The sequence below is a fragment of the Xenopus laevis genome, chromosome 3L (assembly GCF_017654675.1).
Source record: "Xenopus laevis strain J_2021 chromosome 3L, Xenopus_laevis_v10.1, whole genome shotgun sequence".
In the NCBI taxonomy this organism is placed as follows: Eukaryota; Metazoa; Chordata; class Amphibia; order Anura; family Pipidae; genus Xenopus; species Xenopus laevis.
Genome location: NC_054375.1, coordinates 128,458,293 through 128,479,890, shown reverse-complemented (window position 1 = coordinate 128,479,890; position 21,598 = coordinate 128,458,293). Strand labels below are relative to the sequence as shown.

Genomic DNA, 21,598 nt, shown 5'->3' with positions numbered 1-21,598 from the left:
GATATGTATGTTATACCACAGGTAGGAAGGGAACATAAGGAATGTTGTCACACGCACAGCAGAACTAAATGTCCCGTCTGTCAGGGCACTTATGTACTAGGAAGGGAGCAACCTGACTGCTGCCTGAGAATAATATCTCCACAAGTAGTTAAAGAGAGAGAGAAAGAGCTTGTGCTTAACATATAATTCCTTGTTAAGAGCAACTGTTGTGACTGATATTTGCCACATTTCTTCTTATTCATTGCACAACTCTGGCTGTCCTTTATGCAAAGTAAGTACTTCTATCTCATTTTTTCATCACCTTACCATTCTCTTCTCAGATCTAAGGTTTCATAAAAAATAAATGGGGCAAAGTGCTAGGAAGGAGGTGCGAGGCACATGGATGTCCACTGAGTGCTCCAGCTTTGCACGTCATTCTGAATGCTCAGCATGGGAAGCCCTGTACTGGCTATAATAGATATTATATACAGGGATTCTAAAGCCCCTTGCACTGAATTTAGAGCTTAGCTAGCACCTACCAGTGATGCTCCAATCATAAGCCAGTAACGCTTCAGCTAGAGTCCTGCAGCGGGTTGGGTACTCGCGGGTTACCCACAAAAACCTGCGGGTAGAAGTTCCGGGTGCGGGTATAGACGCGGGTCAGCGGTTATGCGGGTTTGCGGGTCGGGTCGTGGGTCTTCTCAATAGAGATTTTTACTCCTTTTTTCTGATCACGCTTACTTCTGATTATGACATTTCCGGTTTACAATGACGGCACTTCCTGTTTCACTCCTATTTTTCTGATCACGCCTACTTCCGATAATGTCACTTCCAGTTTACAATGACAGCACTTCCTTATTCTCAATGGTCAGCAGGTCGCTGGTCCGGGTTGCGGAAAAGGTACTTGCGGGTCGGGTCGTGTAGTGGGTCCAAGCGGGTAAGAATGCGGGTTGCGGGTCCGGGTTGCGGATTGCAGGTTGCAGGTACGGGTCGGGTACGGGTTCCAAAAAATGGACCCATACAGGACTCTAGCTCCAGCACCTGTACCCCTACAATCAGTAAAGGAAACATTGGATGTGTTTGTACTGATGGCCATAGATATTATAGATATTTTTATATGTGGGATGATCACAATCTGTTGTTTTGGCTATTTATACTGCTGGGCACATAACGTCCCATGAACCCCTGCAAAAAATGTTCTAGGCTCCCCCTTAACCATATACAGAACTTACATTAACTCTCCCAGCCTTTATTCATCACATAATGCAGACAGGGGCCCCATGGGAAATAACCACAATGTTACGCTTACTGTTCTTTCTGGCTTCTTACTGGATCTCCTAAAGCCACAGGGTCTACCCCTTTTATGTCCACCATGATGCATTAGCAGTGATATTTGTGTGTGTGTGCTGTTGTTTACACTGATGTGCATCAGGCATTATATTAGTTTGGGGTTATGGGGTTCTTAGGTGCATTGTATAGCTATGTGAGTTTACCAAAAGCAAGCAATTAGAAATGAACTTTGATTGGTCTACCATACACAGAATAAAGAATGCTGATGTCTAGGTTAGTAGGTTACAATCTATTACTGAATATAGACAAAATAATGGGTGTAAGGCACACTGGAGACCACACCAGGTCAGACCAAAAGTCAAAAAATTCAAAATACTTTATTGAACAATTATCTCAAGCTTTGCGTGTTTCGTGTCCATCTGATACTCAATCATAGGCACTGGGACATTTTAATACTTGTATTCTGGTAGTTATGTGTGACTAGAAGTTTTGGAGTATGATATTCTATATATTGGTATAATAGTGACAATTTTACATGGTCAGTAAGATAGTCTAGGTTCTACAGTAAAGCAACTCTGCACTGGGGCTGCTAATTCTACTAATGCCTTTATCCACCTTGGCCATGAATGCAGACCATGAAATCGAATCCCTCTTCATATTTTCCTCTAAATATAAGTCTTTCCTTTTGTGTATGTTCCCAGTTATACATCTAGTTTTCCTAAGAGGAGCCATCGTGTGGGATAATGAAACATCGCTCCTAGTTGTCATTGAATGGATTTTTAGACGAATAGACACATTACTTGTTTGAGTAACTGAATATAAAGTTATGACTTTCCACTTCAGTGAAATGAATGAAAGGTTCGCCCTTTTAAACCCCTGTAAATTAATGGGCTCTCTATGCCCCAATAGGGAGTTTCCTTGCAAAACAGTAAGAATGACATCATGAATATCATTGCTTACACATTGTTTTTTTCCCTTTATAGTGAACGCAACTTTATTCAATGATTCAGTTCCTTTTGCACCAAACAACACTAACATCTCACTGGTAAGTTATGGACAGTCGTTCTCATTGCACGCTCTCTTCATTGGGATGCCACTTGCATTAAAGGGGTGGTTCACCTTTAAGTTAATTTTTAGTATGTTATAGAATGGCTAATTCTGAGCAACTTTTCAATTGGTCTTCATTTTTTTTCTTTTTAATAGTTTTTGAATTATTTGCCTCCTTTTTCTGATTCTTTTCCACTTTCAAATGGGGGTCACTGACCCCATCTAAAAACGGTTCTAAATAATTTTTTTGTGTGTGTTTTCTTTTCCTATGTGAATTCCAAGTACAATGTCCTTAATGCTACAGCTCTGGATTGGACCCAGCTAAGTATGAAGGAATGTCTGAAATACGGTGGCAGCCTGGTAGGAAACTCGTGCAAATATGTGCCGGATCTTGCCCTCATGTCTTTCATCTTGTTCTTTGGAACATATTCAATGACTATATCACTGAAGAAATTTAAGTTTAGCCGTTACTTCCCAACCAAGGTAAGGATATTTATGCCCAGGGTGGTAAATTATGATAAGGGTAAGAGAGGGAGCCCTGTGTCTGGCTGGAAACTGATTTAAGCCACTGAGAAATGTAGTATATGTATGGGACCTGTTATCCTGAATGCTCAGATCCTGGGATTTACCAGATAAGGGGTTTTCTGTAATTTGTACCTTAAGTCTACTAAAAAGGCATGTAAACATTAAATAAACCCAATAGGCTGGTTTTGTTTCCAATAAGGATTAATTAGTTTGGATCAAGTACAAGGGACTGTTTTATTATTACAGAGAAATAGGAAATTATTTTTAAAAATTATTTGATTAAAATGGAGTCTAAGGGAGACCTTTCTGTAATTCAGAGCTTTCTGTATAATGAGTTTCTGGATAATGGATCCCATGCCTGTAGAATAAATAAATAAATGGTTGCTATAGGCTACTAGACCTATAACATTTGGCACCCTTTATTACGCTACCCTGTAAACGTTTTAAAACTGTACTTACTGTAGTTAATACAGCATTAAAGGGGTGGTTCACCTTAGAGTTAACATGTAGTATGTTATAGAGTGCACAATTTCTAGCAACTTTGGATTTGGTCTTCATTATTTATTTTTATACTTTTTGAGTTATTTGCCTTGCTCTTTTGCCTCTTCCCAGCTTTTAAATGGGGGTCACTGATCCCATCTACAAAATAAATTCTCTGTAAGGCTACATATGTATTGTTATTGTTTCTTTTTATTGCTCATCTTTCTATATAGGACTTTTCTTATTCAAATCAAATCTCCTATTAAAATCAGTGTGTAACCTTTAAACATGAGGTATGGACTTTCTTTTAACCAGTTCCACTTTATTGAGTGACTTCTTTTTCTTTCATACAGCTCAGCTGTGGCAAAATCTTGGTTCCCTTTCTCTATCACTGGCCACCGCTTTCCTGTTCCTGGTTTCTTTATTTACTTTTCACTACCAACTTTATACTTCACAGTTTACATAGGACTCACTGCCACCTAGTGGCCAAACAAATTATATATTAATCAATAACTAAATAATTTAAATTTTACCTCCAAACAAGTACATGGTTGATAGTGTAATTTGAACCCTAGCAACCAGATTGCTGAAATTGCCAACTGGAGAGCTGCCGAATAAAAATCTAAATAACTCAAAAACCACAAAAATTAAAAATGAAAACCAGTTGCAAATTGTCTCAAACTATTGCTCTCTACATCATACTAAAAGTTAATATAAAAGGGAACAACCCTTTTAAGTCTATTTACTGTAATAAATAGCATATTTATCCTGTTTACCTAAATATCTTCCCTGTTCCCCCCCCAGCTGCGTACCCTGGTGGCTGATTTTTCTATTGTCTTCACAATGCTTCTCTTCTGTGGGGTGGACGCATTTTTTGAGTTGGAGACACCAAAGTTGCATGTTCCTAGTGAAATAAAGGTTGGCTCCATTGAATCTTCCCTTCCTTCTTCCTTTGTCTGTCCCTTAGTAAATGTGCTTCCTTTATTCACCAATAATGCACTAATTTGGGTTTGTATGACTTCAAATATTGTCTAGTACTTAAAATGATCCATCTTCTCAAGATTTTCAGAATCTTTATTTTAAAAGTGTGCATGCTGACCTTAAATGGTTAAATGCTCTGTAGTGTTATAGAATCTTACAAATGCAATGAGTTGAATATTTTTTATCCGTGTTCATAAATTATATTTGCCTTAGTCTATGGCAGTGGTTTCAAAACTTTAAGACCATGGACAATTATATAACAGCATTAGTGCTTTCCATGTGAAGAATCCGGATGTGTGTGGCCTTTGTATGACATCATTATTTATATATTTTTGTATCTGATATATATAATGGACAAAACTGTATTAATCTCCATGCAATTAAATTTATATTAATGCTAAGATAGATACCAGCACTGAATGTAATACATCTTAGAGTGGTCCTGATAGGTTTCCCTGTCTTCTGCTCTGTTCTACCTGCCCTATGCTCCCTGTATGTGCCATTCTCTGCCTGTCCTATGCTTCCTTTGTGTGCCATACTCTGCCTGCCCTTTGCTACCTTTGTTCTGGGTGTTGGTTAGCATTTGAAAATTATTGTTAGAGGCCCTTAATGTGTATAATCATGTACTGGGGTGCTGTGTTATCTACAGGGGAGGAGGAGGTATATGGATTTAAGGATATGTCTTAATATGACAGCACTGCTTTAGACTAAAACAGTATGAGGAGCAGTTGGCCCTCGTCCTCACTGGAAACTATCTGGTACACAAAGGATAACCTGAACCATTAAACACGGGTACCCCAAACTAAAAAAGCTTACAGATAGTTACAATATTGAGTTTATTGAGTAGCAATAACACTGTAGTGGAAATTTCTCATTAGGTCTTATGAACACAGAGGTCACGTGTTCTGTTGAAAGTGCCCTACTGCTGTGTAGACATTCAAAAGCTATATTGTTAAGCAGTCTTTGGAGTAGTCAAGACACCACAACAGTGGAAGGATGGTAAAATGCTGCTGCTGACTTGCATACCACATTTTCCCCCCAAAAACTTTAGCTTTAGTTTTCCCTTTCTGAATAAACAATGTCGCTACAAACCCAGTAAATAATACCATGAGCTCTCAGCTCCCACCTCTCAATTTGTTTTCACATCTTCAAAACAAAGCCCAAGGACACAAAAATTTATCTTTTGTTAAGGCAAAGCTTCATTAGGTACACAGTTACTTTTGTTTTCTGTTTTGTGTTTTTTTACAAGAAAGAAGATCTAAAATATATTGTTTTCATCTCATTTTATAGTAAAGCTTGTGGCATGGGCCCATGTTCTTTTTACAGTAACCCCTGGCTTTATGTAGTTGGTTGCAATAGGCATTTTGACCACCTTCTCTTATCACGGCCATTTTTGGGGCATATTCATCAAAGGATGCAGAATCAAATAACAAACTCCTTCACTAGTATAGGGTATGAGATATCTAATAAAGAATAGTCTTTTCATGCATTATGTGAGAATTGGCCCTGTCTGGGACAGCTTCAAACAATACAACAATTTTTGATCACTCAAAAGGTAAGTTCTCTAAAGAATTATGAAAAGCTTTCTTAAATTAGTATGTTCAAATTTATTATAACCTGTAATGAAATTTTGAGAAGTAATAAATAAATAATACCTCTTCTGCAACTTTTAATCATTCTTGTTTCCCTTCTTTCTCTTTCTCATGCTGCCTTCTTAGCTACGTAAACTTATTAGTGACTTCTCAATCTTCATGTCCATTCTAATCTTTGTTGGTCTTGACATTCTCTGTGGATTAGATACTCCCAAACTACAAGTACCTACTGAATTTAAGGTAAAGGGGTAAAAAATACATGCTTGGTACTTAACTCAACATGTCCGGGCATCATAAACCTCAACAGTGGAATCAGTGTCTGTTTCACAAGGTATCACAATTGATGAATAACCTCACAGTTATGGAAAAGCATGCCACTGCTTTCATGCTAGACCTAATATTTTATAAAATAATTACATTTTAAAGTTCTATCTATTAATTGTTGAATGAGCTAAGCATGTTCTAGTGCTTCGTCTCACTTATTTCCCTAAAGTACATAAAATGGGTGGTTCACTTTCAGTTAACTTTTAGTATGTTATAGAACGGCTAATTCTAAGCAACTTTTTAATTGACCTTCATTTTTTGTTTTTTTTTATAGTTTTTAAATTATTTGCCTTCTTCTTCTGACCCCATCTAAAAAACAAATGCTCTGTAAGGCTACAAATTTATAATTAATGCTACTTTTTATGACTAATCTTTGTATTCAGGCCTCTTCTATTCATATTCCAGTCTCTTATTCAAATCAATGCATGGTTGCTAGGGGAATTTAGAACCCTAGGAAACAGATTGATGAAATTGCAAACTTCAGAGCTGCTAAATAAAAAGCTAAATAAATAAAAAAACACAAAAATAAAAACTAATTGCAAATTGTATTAGAATATCACTCTTACTAAAATTAATTTCAAGTGACCAACCCCTTTAAAAGGCCAAAGATGATATCCTGATAACTAAGTGCTAAGGAAAAATGTGCTCTACAATTCGCACATTCAATAAAATGGCAGTCACCCCCAAATTACCCCAAACCTCAAGACTATTCTACATGTATTTGAAGGAAGATAGGGTTTCAGGGAGATATGTGAAAAGAAACAAGTGAGGAGGCTTGGCATGTTACGACATACTTTGGTACCACAGTATCTTGAGTTCGTCCAGGAAAATTGCCTTCATCTTGTGATGGGTGAATAAATTCGCCAGACACAAATTTGCGGCAAATTTCCGTGTTTCGCCACAAGTGAATTAATTAGCGAAACTGCGCCGACAATTTGTACGTTAAAATTTCGCGTACATAAAAATTGGCACGTATCAAAATTATTCAGACCCCCATTGACTTTAATGCATTTGGACGAAATAGTCGCACGTAGAAAAATTGTGGCTCATGTCAAAATTTACATGCGTCAAACTTATTTTGACGCCCATTGACTTCAATGCATTTCATTAATTTTTCACCGTGTCGGGAATTTCACAGTAAATTCATGAATTTTTCAGCCAAATCTAATTCGCCCATCACTATTCATCATTATTAAAAAATATTATAACATAGAGTTATTCAGTTGACTCTTCGGGGCACATTTACTAAGGGTTGAATATTGAAGGTTAATTAACCCTCGAAGTGAAATCCTTTGAATTCGAATATCGAATTCGAAGGATTTTGGGGAAATACTTAGTTCAATCGATCAAAGTAAAAATCGTTCGGTCGAACAATTTTTCTTTGATCAAAAAACGCTTAGGAAAGTGATGGGGAAGGACCCCATTGACTAACATTGTACCTCGGTAGGTTTAAACTACCGATGTATGTAGTTAAAGTTTTTTTTAAAGAAACAGTACTTCGACTATCGAATGGTTGAATAGTTGAACGATTTTTAGTTTGAATCGTTCGAATCGAAGTCGAAGGTCGTAGTAGTCTATTCGATGGTCGAAGTACCCAAAAAAATACTTCGAAATTCAAAGTTTTTCATATTCAAATCCTTCACTCGAGCTTAGTAAATGTGTCCTTTCATGTGCCAAAATACGTTGTAATATTTATGGGCAATTTGACGTTTACTAACAAGCAATGCGTTAAATTATGAAACAATGCAAAATGTCTTAAAATGAAAGCAGTAGTATTGCCAAAAGCTAGAAGGGTTCCTGGTTCGTCATAGTTGTAGAATCATGGCTGTGCTATACATGGTGCAAAGACTGTTATCCAACTACTGCAACTGAATCTTCTTCTCCCCGACCAGCCCACACGGCCTGACAGAGGTTGGTTTGTCTTTCCCTTTGGCAAGAATCCTTGGTGGGTTTATCTGGCCAGTGCACTTCCTGCTCTGCTGGTGACTATTCTTATCTTCATGGACCAGCAGATTACTGGTGTCATCGTCAATAGAAAAGAGCACAAGCTAAAGGTGGGTTATCCTGTAGTCTATTTGCTGAACATTCTTGGTGCCACTCCAGTAAATAAATCCATTTATTTTTAAAGGCCCATCTACCCAAAAATTATTTGTTGCAAAGTAAAGGAAAATATAATTCTAAGCAATATTTATTAATTACAATGTTTCCTTTGTGAGTGAGTGATTGGTTTTAAGGTTACTTGCACATGTAGTTGCCATTAAAAGCAATATTTTATATTCTCTGCACTATTGGCTTTAATTCCTCAAACAATTTTACAAGCTGGCTGGTTAAAGCTGACATAAAGAAAAACAGGACTCCTGTAGAGCTGTTTTTAAGGTTCAGACCCAGAGAACAGAAAGAGATAAACCCTCTAGTTACTTGGCAATCACTTTTGTCTTGCAGAAAGGTTGTGGGTACCACTTGGATCTCTTCTGGGTTGGGATTTTAATGGCAGTCTGCTCCTTTATGGGACTTCCCTGGTATGTGGCAGCCACTGTCATTTCTATTGCCCACATCGATAGCTTGAAGATGGAGACTGAGACCAGTGCTCCAGGAGAGCAGCCACAGTTTTTAGGAGTAAGGTAGGTAACTGAATTAAAGGCACCTAGAATCTGTTGAAGTGTGCTACACAGTAGAAAACGGCTCTTTGCTGCCCCAAGTGCAAGCTGTACCCTCCGCCAAAGTAATGTAGTACAAACCAGAAAAAAAACAGCAGCACTCTAAAGCTAGTAGTAAGAGAGTACCTGTCCATTCCCTTTATATAAAGCTAGTAGTAAGAGAGTACCTGTAAATTCCCTTTATCTAATGCTAGTAGTAAGAGAGTACCTGTAAAATCCCTTTATCTAATGCTATTAGTAAGAGAGTACCTGTACATTGTCTTTATCTAAAGCTAGTAGTAAGAGAGTACGAGTTCATTGCCTTTATCTAAAGCTATTAGTAAGAGAGTACCTGTCAATTCCCTTTATCTAAAGATAGTAGTAAGAGAGTACCTTTATCTAAAAGCTAGAAGTAAGAGAGTACCTGTACATTGCCTTTAGCTAAAGCTAGTAGTAAGAGAGTACCTGTACATTGCCTTTATCTAAAGCTAGTAGTAAGAGAGTACCTGTACATTGCCTTAATCTAAAGCTAGTAGTAAGACAGTACCTGTACATTGCCTTAATCTAAAGCTAGTAGTAAGCGAGTACATGTACATTGCCTTTATCTAAAGCTAGTAGTAAGAGAGTACCTGTACATTGCCTTAATCTAAAGCTAGTAGTATAGTACATGCACATTGCCTTTATCTAAAGCTAGTAGTGAGAGAGTACCTGTACATTACCTTAATCTAAAGATAGCAGTAAGACAGTACCTGTACATTGCCTTTAGCTAAAGCTAGTAGTAAGAGAGTACTTGTACATTCCCTTTAGCTTAAGATAACAGTAAGAGAGTAACTGTGCATTGCCTTTATCTAAAGCTAGTAGTAAGAGAGTAAGAGAGTACATGTACATTGCCTTTATCTAAAGCTAGTAGTAAGAGAGTAAGAGAGTACATGTACATTGCCTTTATCTAAAGCTAGTAGTAAGAGAGTACCTGTACATTCCATTTATCTAAAGCTTATAGTCAGACAGTACTTGTACATTGCCTTTATACAGAGCTAATAGACAGTAGGTGCACATACCCTTTATCCAAAACTAAGTTAGACAGTCCCTGTGCATTCTGTTTATCCAAAGCTAGAAAACAGTACGAATCTCTGTAGGAAAGCACTATGAATATCACGGTGCAGTACCCTTACTTAATTATAATGCCCTTACTAAATTTATAAACACTGGGCAAATCTGTACCTGGACAGTAACGGAGGGCAAATGTTTGCTTTCATTGTTCAACCTGCAGCTGCCTGTAAAGAGCCAGTTACTGATTGGTTGCTGTGGGTTACTTCCCAGGTGCAAATTTGCCCACTTTTTATAAATGAGCCCCAGTGTTTTGCACTTAGTCCTTTATTATAATAAATTAGGGGTACTGCACCATAGTAGCAGTAGTTAAGATTACTGATCCCCAACCAGTGACTCTCAAGCAACACGTTGCTCAACAACCAATTGCTTGTTGCTCCCAATGGTCACAAAGCAGGTGCTTATTTTTTCATTTGTGTCTTGAAGACAAGCTTTAGTTGCAAAAGAACAATATATACTGCCAAACAGAACCTCCTGTAAGTCCACACAGAGCCTCAAATAGCCAATCACAGCCCATGTTTGGCACCTCCAGGGACTTTTTGCATGCGTGTGTTGCTCTCACCTGTTTTACATCCAAATTTGTCTCACAGGTAAAAAAAGATTGGGGGCCCCTGAGTTAAATATTACCTGCACATTCCTGGTTATGGAATATTTTCTTTATCTAGAGCTCTCCGATAGATAACACTTGCCTATTTCTGTGTACAGATATAATAATACCATTATACCAAAATAAACATTAACTCTGTATGTTATTTTCATTGCCTTTCTTAAAAATATATTTTTATGTCTTGTCAGGGAGCAGAGAGTATCGGGAATTATAGTGTTTATTTTAACTGGAATCTCTGTTTTCCTGGCTCCTGTGCTGAAGGTACTGTACCATGTTGCTCACTTTTTATTTGTTCTTTTATGTACTTTTATGGACAGTGCCTAAACTGAAATTTACAGCTGGCAGACAATGACGATATATTGGAATAATCTCCACTCTTAGGGGGTTATTTACTAAAATCCGAATTTATCTCATTGTCCCAATAAAAAAGCTTGACCAAACTCCCATGCCCGATTTTGTCTAATTTATAAATAAAATAACTCAAATAAATCAGAATCAGTAAAAAAAAACGATAAAATCGAGCGAAAACCTGAATTCTACGTTTTTATGGGGTTTATCTCCAGAAAAGCCTGATTTTTTGGAGTTTTTGCCCAGAAATCATCTGCTAATCAGGCAAAACCCAGCACAGACCACAATATTTGGGATAGAAACCTCTGCAACTGATTGATATGGCTCGTCAACAGGTCTGAGATGGAGGATTTTCAGAGTCGGGCTTTTTGCAGCTTCAGGGTATAATAAATCTCTAAAAAATCTTTTCTTTTTCCAAAAAAAATCGAGTTTGTGCCCCCAAAAAGCCTGACCATAAAAGATTAAGTAAATAACCCCCTTAAAGTCAGTATCTCAGCTTGCTGTGGGGCTGCACAATCAAACTCTGTTCAGTAAATTCAGTATATTATTGAACCATTTAAATTAAATGTGAGTTTAAAATCACATTTTAGGTTTGGTTATCAATAAAAAGGTAACTCCCTAGTTTTCACAGAGCCTGTACAAAAAAAGTGCCAGAACTCTTCCCCAGCACAGTTAAGTCGCTGTAGCAATCACAGTTCATAGAGAGAAAAGGAAAGTACTGCTGCTCCGACTCACCACATGCATCAATAAGGGAAGACTGGTGGCTTGTAAGTGGTTGGGTGCTGGAATCCTTCAGTGTCCCAAGCCGTACGAGTTTAGAAACCGGAAAAGAAGATGGTTCCGCACACCACCGTGTTTTAAAACTCCAAAGCTTTATTCATCCATTGGTAAAACAGGCATGTTGCAGAACGTTGCTTGACGCGATTCGGGCACATGCGCCCGAAACGCGTCAAACAACATTCTGCAATGTGCCTGTTTTACCAATGGACATTATATGTTTATACTAATTAATTCACCAATGAAGCCCCTGACAGCCTGTTAGCTGAGCAGTTATGTCAATTCAACAATTTGAGTCATTTAAAGGGGCTGTTCACCTTTAAATTAACTTTTAGTAGGATGTAGAGAGTGACATTCTGAGACCATTTGCAATTGGTTTTCATTTGTGGTTTTTGAGTTATTTCGCTTTTTATTCAGCAGCTCTCCGGTTTGAAATTTCAACTGCGTTGATCTGTAGCTGGAGAGTTGCTTCCCATGATTCATTCCAACAGTCATGTTAGAAGAGCTGTTATTAAAACGATAGTTCACCTTCAGGCTATTTTTTAGTACGTTATAGTGCACAACTTTTCAATTGGTCTTCATTTTTTATTCTTTATAGTTTTTATATCATCTACTTTCTTCTTCTGACCGACTTTTCAACACGGGTTCACTGCTTCCGGGAACCCAGAAAGCAATTGATCTGTGAGACGACAATTTTATTGTTCATTTTTATTACTTACCTTTCTATTCAAGTCCTCTTCTATTCATATTTCAGACTCTCGCTTAAACCAGTGCCTGGTTGCTAGGGTCCACCTGTCCGGTTTTGATCCGAATAGCCCGGTAATTTGAAGGGCTGCCCGAGTCAAAACTCCTAATTTGGAAAACCGGGCAGGATTCCCCATGATTGACACGGCGATCAGCCAATCAACAATTGCCACATCATAGCCATGCCCCTTGATGTCACAGTCCGCCCCCCTCCACGTCACAGCCCCGTGCCCTGCCCGGTCTCCACCGCCAGAAAAGGTGGCAACCCTACCCTAGCAGCTGTACAAATAGCTAAATAATTCAAAAGCTGCAAATGAAAAGAAATGAAGACCAATCACAAATTGTATCACTCTCTACATCATACTAACAGTTAATTTAAAGGTGAACATCCCCTTTAAATCAGCAGGTGGCATGTGCGTATGGACCAAGAGCCTCTGCTCCAGGACGGATATACCCAACAGCCAATAGAGTTCTAACATGGCAACATGAGTTGAATATTCTCTTCTAAGCATAAGGTGGCACTAGGGAACATCTTATTGCAAGAAGCACAGCCAGTCAGCAAATGCTGCGAGGCAAATTCTATCATCTATGTATAATAAATCACTGCTGTTCTGTTTTTATGGCTGTAGCAGCATCGCCCCCTGTCATTTTATAGCAGGAGAAATGGCTGCTGCTTTCCTGCAGTAAGAACAGACCCACTGCGGCAGTTCTGCTGAACTTATTGAGTCTGTACCACCACCCAGTGGTCACTTTTGCAAGTGCAGTAAACTATCTTTATCCGACATTCAATTTCAGTCACTGTAGATTCCCCCAATTACAATATAATATCCAAGACTTCCTTATATTGTCATCCCTGTTCTGTTTTGGGAGCGGGTGAATGAGTATCTTTATATGAATGTAATGTGTGACTCCTGGATTCTCTGATACGATCACATTAAAGTGACAAATGGAGCATTAACTTTTTAAATCTATTTTAATGCTATGGTCTTATATTTGTATGTTCTTCTTTTGCTGTATATTTCATAAAACACTGTATTTTTATCTTTTTTATCAAATTCATCTGGTCAGGCTTTTTGGTGCAAAACTTAAATTTTCGTGGTATAAAAAACTAGAATTTTTGAGATTTATTATACCCTATTGCTGCAAAATCAGCCATCTCAGACCTTCTGAGGTCCTGTTTAAGTCAATGGGAGAGGCACCTATCTCAATTTGAAGTTTTTGTGGCTTGCACTAGGTTTAGCCCAAAAATCCATCTTTTTCAGGGTTTTTGGGAAAAAATTCAAGCAATTCAGGAAAAAAAGCCTGAAAATTTTGAGCAATTCAGGAAAACTAAAATTTTTCAAGATTTATTATACCCCAATGCTGTGAAGAGCCCGAATCTGAAATCCGTCATCTCAGACCTGTCGAGTCATGTATTAGTCAATGGGAGATATCAGATAAATTCAAATTTAAGTAAATAACCCTTTTAATGTCTTGTCTAAATAGGTTGAAAACCACAATAATGTTTCCATTTTTTGTCTAAACAATACAGCTATGAATCTGATGTAAAAGTTAGGCTCGTAGACACACTATTCTACTTTTCTGAGCACTTTTGCAATTTGCACAAATTTTTTCTAGTTTTCAAGATATTAGCAGTTTTTACACTGCTTTTATAATGAATTTAAAACACCGCCACCACTTGCTGTTTATTTTGGCAGTCTGGATACTGTTGGTACAAGTTAGTGGGGAAAACTCTGCTCTGCTGAAAACTGACCAGAGAAACATCACATGACTAGCAGATATCTTAAAGGAAAACTATACCCCAGAATGAATGCTTAAAGGACCAGTAACATCAAAAAAAATTAAAAAAATAAGTTAGTATACATAGAAAAAAACAACCAAGACAAATTAAACGTTAAAATCGAAAAAGGCCTTTATTAAGAAATAACTGACCGAATATCCGCTTCCATTCCTCTTCAGAAAAGGTTACGCAGTGATGATCCATCGTGCAGCAGTCGATTTCTCCTCCCTGGCTATCTCCTATAAGGAAGGCAGGGAGGAGAAATAGTGTGCCGCACGATGGATCGCCCGATCGCTTTCTGAAGAGGAGAGTAAGCAGAGTTTCTCTAAGTTATTTCTTAATAAAGACTTTGCGATTTCAAAGTTTAATTTGTCTTGGTGGGTTTTTTTGTGTATACTAATGAATTTTTTTTAAAATAACTTTTTTGATGTTACTTGTCCTTTAAACAACAGATTATATATTATTAAGTGGCCTATTAAAGAATCTTACCAAACTGGAATATAGATATGTGCAAATATTGCCCTTTTATCTTCAGCCACCATTTTGTCGAGGTCTGTGAGCTGCCTCAGAGATCACCTGACCAGAAATACTGCAGCTATAACTGTAACAGGAAGAAGTGTGGGAGTAAAAGACAGAAATGTGTCCATTCATTGGCTCATGTGACCTAACATGTATGTGGGCCCTTGGTTTGTTAGTGTACATCGTGAACCAGGATCCCTAGGGGTGGCCCTTAATTCTTAATTTTTAGGATTACCCAATGGCACATATTGCTAGAAAATGATATTATTATCAAAATGGTTAATTTATCATTTATATGAGATGTTTTATTCAATTTTTATAGAGACCTACATTGCTCGGGGGTATAGTTGTTCTTTCATGTTCTCAAGAAAACAACTGCTAATATCTTTAAAATTATAAAAAATAATGAATGAAATTTGCAAAAGAAGTGCCTTCTTACTTAATAGTCATGGGTATTTCTCAGCAGCATCAGGTGCAGCCTCTGCTGAGTTTGCTTCCTAAATTGAAGTTGAATTTTTGTTGAGAAAAATTCGGCAGGGGCCAGCAACTAATGGCAGTGTCGAGCCTTACAGAGCTGCTATTCGGAACATGAGGGGGGGGGAAATGGATTCATATTTATAACTTAATTCTTAGAATAACGATAAAACATTTAAAATAATAGAAAGCATATACTTCTTCAAAACAAAGTTTGTAAAGGTGAGTGAGCTACCCCTTTAAATAAATTTGTTCCCCCAAATTGCTATAAACATTAGCTATAAATTCCTGTAGCTTCATTTGTTATAGTATGTGTGCTACTGACCATGCTCCTTCTCTTCTAGTATATCCCAATGCCCGTGCTCTATGGTGTCTTCCTCTATATGGGAGTGGCTTCTCTCAATGGAATCCAGGTAAAAAGTCACTAGACTTTCAACATAATGTTATAAAGGCTTAATCATTTCTTCTGAAATAAGGGGCACGAGTCCCCAGAATAAGAGGCGCATGTAGTGTATCCTTATGAATTTTCTACAGCAAAGCACTGAGTTTATAAAATGTTCTAAATCCTTGGCATACAGGTACCGTGTTTGGTTAGGCAATGTATGTAGCTTCTAGGGGAAGTAGTGCTGCTCTATTTTAAGTGGTATTGTTTTCAAAACTCCACTTTGATTTCTAGATACCTTGCCAGAATATGGTAATCCTTAGAGTAGTGATTCACAAACTGCAAGCAAATCCTCCTAGGGGTGCCTGGAGCAGTGACTTGCGGGCTCAGCCTCAAGAGGAAGAGATTGAGGAGAATGGCAATTTGCAGGGCTAGAACTAGGGATAGGAAGGCGAGGCACAAGCCTCTGAAGCAAAAGTGGAGGCACAAGGGGGAAAGCAGACAAGAGAAGGAGACTGCCAATGGGTAAGCAATGGGGGCCAGGCCATAACTGGCTGCCAGGCAGGTGAGGGTTGTATAAGCATACTGTTGATCCATGAAGTGTTGCCTTGGGTGCAAATCTTACTTATCCTGGCTCTGCTTACTTGATTTCCTAAATACACCTCCAAGCTCATCTTGAAGTCAGATTTGGAGTGAACCACCCATAATATTCATGGAACTACGTCTGACATGCTGAAACAGCAAGGTTCTTATGAGCTTTGCTCCTGCTTGAATATTAGACCTTAAAGGGTTCATACCAAAACAGTCACTGCTAGAGTCATATGAAGATCTTGGTTTGTTAAAGGAAGATTTATTTATTTCATGTAAAACAGCTTAACATATCATTTTGAAGTCCCAGCTTAAGGGTGCAAGGTTGTGATGTGCAGGTCAAAATGTCAACCGACACCCTACCCTAACAAGCCCTCAAGGCTCAACATTTTAAAGTTAAAGGGATACTGTCATGGGAAAACAGTTAATAGTGCTGCTACTACAGAATTCTCCACTATAATCCATTTCTAAAAAGAGTAAACAGATTTTTTTATATTTAATTTTAAAATCTGACATGGGGCTAGACATATTGTCAGTTTCCCAGCTACCCCAGTCATATGACTTGTGTTTTGATAAACTTCAGTCACTCTTTACTGCTGTACTGCAAGTTGGAGTGATATAACCCCCCTCCCTTCCCCTCCAGCAGCCTTACAACAGAACAATTGGAAGGTAACCAGATAGTAGTTCCCTAACACAAGATAACAGCTGCCTGGTAGATCTAAGAAATGCACTTAATAGTAAAATCCAGGTCCCACTGAGACACATTCAGTTACATTGAGTAGGTGAAACAACAGTCTGCCAGAAAGCAGTTCCATCCTAAAGTGCTGGCTCTTTCTGAAATCACATGACCAGTCAAAATAACCTGAGATGGCTGCCTAAACACCAATATTACAACTAAGAAAAAAATGCTCTTGCTGGTTCAGGAATGACATTTTATATTGTAGAGTGAATTATTTGAAGTGTAAACAGTGTAATTTAGAAATAAAAACCACACCATAAAAAGAATGACAGAATCCCTTTAAGATGAAGATTAAAATGCCAGTGCTGACATTGTTTTATCCTTCCTTAGTTCTGGGATCGCTGTAAACTCTTCATGATGCCAGCAAAGCATCAACCTGACTATGCATATCTCCGGCACGTCCCCTTACGCAGAATCCATCTCTTCACTGTTGTCCAAATTATCTGCCTTGCTGTCCTGTGGATCCTCAAGTCGACTGTTGCTGCCATTATTTTCCCAGTCATGGTGAGGACTCTCCGTACATTGTGCAACTCCAACCAGGGATGGGCCAATTTATTTGCCTTGTTTCATCGTGGAAATGACACCCATAGACTTGTATGGCGTCACACGTCAAAAAAAAAATGACGCGCGTCAAAAAACTGTTGACTCCCATTGAATTTTTGCCGAAACGAAATGGCTCAAATTCGCCCATCCCTACTAATGACACCACTGCACTTAAATAGATGTTCTAGAAGGCATTAAGCCAGTCACTTATAGCTCACTAACATACATTTCCTGTGAAAAGCAATGTCTTTTGATGTTGCTCTGCTTAGAACTGACTGGAGAAAAGTCAAATGAACCTTCTCAGCTCACAAGACTTTCTTTTTCTTTTGGAAATAATTTATAGAATTTGGGACTCGAGGGCAGTGCTTAGAAGCTCAGAAGAAAACACAAAGACAAGAAGTACTGTACAGAGTAGTCCCTTATTAATAGAATTTTCTTCTTGTTCTGATGCTTTCTCTGGAATTTCTAAGCTCTGCCCTTGCATGAAAAAGACAATGGAGGGCTTGAGGGTCAAGAAAATGGTTGGCAGGAGATTTGTCACTATGTTTTGATTGACCTTTATATAAAATTTAGGAGGCCGAGGACAATTGACTTCTATAGAACTGAGAGTCAGCAGACAGCTTCCACACCTATATAAGAGATCTTAATAATTAATTAAAAAGCTTTTTCCACTCATTCCTTTAGCTTTGTGAGGAATATAAAAAAAAGCTTCAAGCTGTGTTGGTTTGTATCACTGTCCACTGATGGCATGGAATGGTTCCCTGTAAGATAAGCACCTAACAAGCATGATGACATGGGCGCTGTGCCATACTGTCTGCTTGCGAGTGATAAATCAGCTGCCAAGTCCCATCTTGTTCTCTCCTTAGATCCTTGGCTTGATAATAGTGAGGAAAATGCTCGACTGGGTTTTCAGTCAGCACGATCTTGCTTGGCTAGACGATATCCTGCCTGAGAAGGACAAAAAAAAGCAAGAGGACAAGTGCAAGAAGAAAAAAGGCAAAGAAGACTCTGACAGTGATGAGGTAATATCAAGGAAAGTGACTATGAACAAACCACAGTTGGCTTGGATAGAACCCAGTGTAGAAGAGCTTTGTACTAGGCTATTCTTGGTCATTTAAATAGAAAATTCCACACAAAGATAGAGTGCTCTACCTCATGCGATGAATCCTTTCGGTCAGAAAATCAATTGCAAAAGTCCAATATACTGCGGGACACACTGCAAATTGTATAATAATCAAAAGTGTCCTTTAGTGGCTCAAATGTGAGCAGACATGTGGCAACGTTTCGGGCCTCAAATGACCCTTTCTCAAGCCTGTGAAATCACATACTGTTCTGTGTTAAATAGAGTAAATTGTGGGTGGGGAAACAGTGAGGGTGTTGGGCAGGAATAACAGTATGTGATTTCACAGGCTTGAGAAAGGGTCCTGTGAGGCTCGAAACGTTGCCACATGTCTGCTCACATTTGAGCCAATAAAGTACACTTTTGATTATTATACAATTTGCAGTGTGCTGCAGTATATTGGACTTTAGTAATTTAAACAGAAAATGACTTGAAAACCTCATATGTTAACCTCCAGGACTTGTGTGTTATTTCTCTTGCTGTTTATATTAGTGGCTATCAATCCTGGCAGAAAGATTATCAAGCAAAAGGTTGGAAATTGTGTTCATGTTATAATTTAATTTAGTTATTTAACAATTCAGCAACCTATAAAAAGAATATTTTAAAATGATAATGTTTTACAATAAACAACTTAAAGGGCATGTAAAGGAAATAATATAAAATCCCATTTCACTTTCTGTAATGAAAAAGAAACCTATATCCAATATACTTTAATTAAAAAATGTGTACTGTTTTTATAAGAAACCTGACTGTATGCAGTGAAATTCTCCCTTCATTTACTGCTGTGGATAGGAATTGTCAGACGGTCCCTAACTGCTGAGCAGGGAAACAATCATACTTATGAACAGCAGGGGGAGCCCCGCCTTACTTCCCAGCCATGCAGAACTCAAGCAGCTTTGTTTATGATGATCCCTAAGCAGCCCAGACCACACTGAGCATGTGCACAGTCTTAGTCTTGCAAAGATGTTTAACAAAGTTACAAGATGGTGACCCCCTGTAGCCAACTTTGAAAGCATAAATTATTTGTTTGATTAGGCTTGTGGTGCAGTAAGTTTATGTTTATATTTAGTATACAAAATATAGCATTTCTAACCTTATTCTATTTTAGACTTTACATGCCCTTTAATGTAGTTCTGCAGCCCCCTTTGTTTGTAGAGGAGGAGCCAATACACCATTTCTGAATATTTTGCGTTCACCCCATATGCAGTTGTAGTCTACCATGGCAAATAGGATCGCTACACTTGAAATCTACAAATCAACCTTTCTGGCATTGAACTGCAACATGTATCTTTTTTTTAAATATAGGACAAAGGTGGGCGCTCAGGGGGGTTGCATGGAGACACCTCTCCCAGCGCATCAGATGTGGATCGCAGGTGGGTATTTTCATATTAGTTTCAACTTTATTTTTACAATTATGTACAGTCACTTTACCAATATGGTCCAAATACCCTGATTATATTCTCTTTCACAGTATTACTCTTCACCTGAAGATCTCCTGCCCTCCTTCTCCTGCCATCGGCTTTCCTAGAAATACAACAAACCCTGTCCCTCAAGTGAAGATCGAGATGGAGTCGGAGTACGACGACTCGGACGTTGACCGCAACCCCAAAGACAGAGGCAGTGAAACTACTTTATAAACCCCCCAAGAACTTCACATTAGTAATACCATCCGCCTGGAAGGAAACTTCTTCCCACAATAGAAGCCACCACTAAAAATGTAACACTATTGTTCTTGGGTTCAGAAGATTCTCTTTGTGCTCTTTCTATGGTGTATGTGTGTGTGTGTGTGTGTGCAAGTGTGAAAGCGACTTGTAAAATATTCCTTTCAACGGGTATAAAAACTATAAATTCAGATGTATTAATACTTGCTACAAGTTCATGAGCAGATTATGGAGATGTATAAATTATAACAAGGCACCTGCCACAATTCTAATACGTAATGTACTGTTTGTTGTGTTGTATGTTTATCCCAATGTTTTGTGAAATGGTCCATAATGAAATGTTTGTGGAAAGCACTGTGGCAGCACCTGTATTGCACAAAATCAAAGTGACACAGAGTAAAAAGCCAGTTGGTAGTTACAGTGATGTAGCCGGTGACTCCATGGAATTTGGCCACTTCCTGTAATTTTTTCATCACGTTAGATTTTTTTTCTCTGATAAATTATTACATTTAAAAATTGAAGGCACCATAACACAATAAGAAAGGAGCAGCACAATAGTGTTACAGTACAGGTAGTACATTTTCAGAGTGCATTCACATAAAAGTCTTTCTTGTGCAAATTTAGCAATATTGCAACAGTTCTTCATATGGCAAGTATAGTCTATCTCTGGTACTCTACATCCATACATACAACAATGAGCTGCTTAAACTGTTGGCCAGATAGAATTCTCTCTCTCTCTCTCTCTCTCTCTCTCTCTCTCTCTCTCTCTCTCTCACTCTCTCTCTCCATATACTGTATACTTATGTATCTCTTTATCATCTAGCTTTCTCTTGTTATTCTACCTATCATCTATTTATCTATCTCTCTATCTATGTCTCTATCATCATCTATCAATCATCTATTATCTGTCATTCTAGCTATCATCTATTTGTTATCTATTGCTCTATTATCTAATCTACCTACAGTAATATCTATCTTATTTCTGCCTATCAATCTATCTACCTATCATCTGTCACTCTATAATCAATCTATTCTATCTTCCACTCTAATCTTAATTAATTAACCACAAAATAATAAAAGCCACAAAAGCAATGGCTACAGCATGCTGATATGAATCAGAAAAATCCTGCCAAATGAGGACTACATTGGATTTTGTATGCAGTCCCCGTCCTACAAGTCTGCACCAGGTGCCCAGTGTTACCTATACTTTTTCCTTCTCTTGGATCGGCCCACTTTGGCCAACCTGCTTATACAGTGACATTGCCCAGCAAACAGATCCTCTTTATAGGGCCAGCTTTAAACAGGGTGGATGCACTCATAGAAGGGTGTTTTTTTCCTCCTCTGTCTTTTCTCTT

General features: G+C 38.2%; 1 protein-coding gene across 5 annotated transcripts in view; it reads left to right on the top strand.

Annotated features, from left to right (window-relative positions):
* Positions 1–20,310, top strand: part of slc4a5.L (solute carrier family 4 member 5 L homeolog) — a 57,142-nt gene extending 36,832 nt beyond the window's left edge. For 2 of the 5 annotated variants that reach the window (XM_041586938.1, XM_041586942.1), the window contains 11 exons: positions 2,253–2,314; positions 2,599–2,799; positions 4,126–4,239; positions 8,111–8,272; positions 8,661–8,839; positions 10,757–10,829; positions 15,555–15,623; positions 17,250–17,423; positions 18,329–18,484; positions 19,888–19,955; positions 20,054–20,310. In XM_041586938.1, the coding sequence (XP_041442872.1) occupies positions 2,253–2,314; positions 2,599–2,799; positions 4,126–4,239; positions 8,111–8,272; positions 8,661–8,839; positions 10,757–10,829; positions 15,555–15,623; positions 17,250–17,423; positions 18,329–18,484; positions 19,888–19,955; positions 20,054–20,219 (1,424 nt within the window). In that variant the 3' untranslated portion in view covers positions 20,220–20,310. Of the gene's footprint in view, positions 1–2,252; positions 2,315–2,598; positions 2,800–4,125; positions 4,240–6,020; positions 6,135–8,110; positions 8,273–8,660; positions 8,840–10,756; positions 10,830–15,554; positions 15,624–17,249; positions 17,424–18,328; positions 18,485–19,887; positions 19,956–20,053 lie in introns of all 5 variants that reach the window. The other 3 variants (XM_041586940.1, XM_041586939.1, XM_041586941.1) reach the window with 3 other exon arrangements.
* The last annotated feature ends 1,288 nt before the right edge of the window (positions 20,311–21,598 follow it).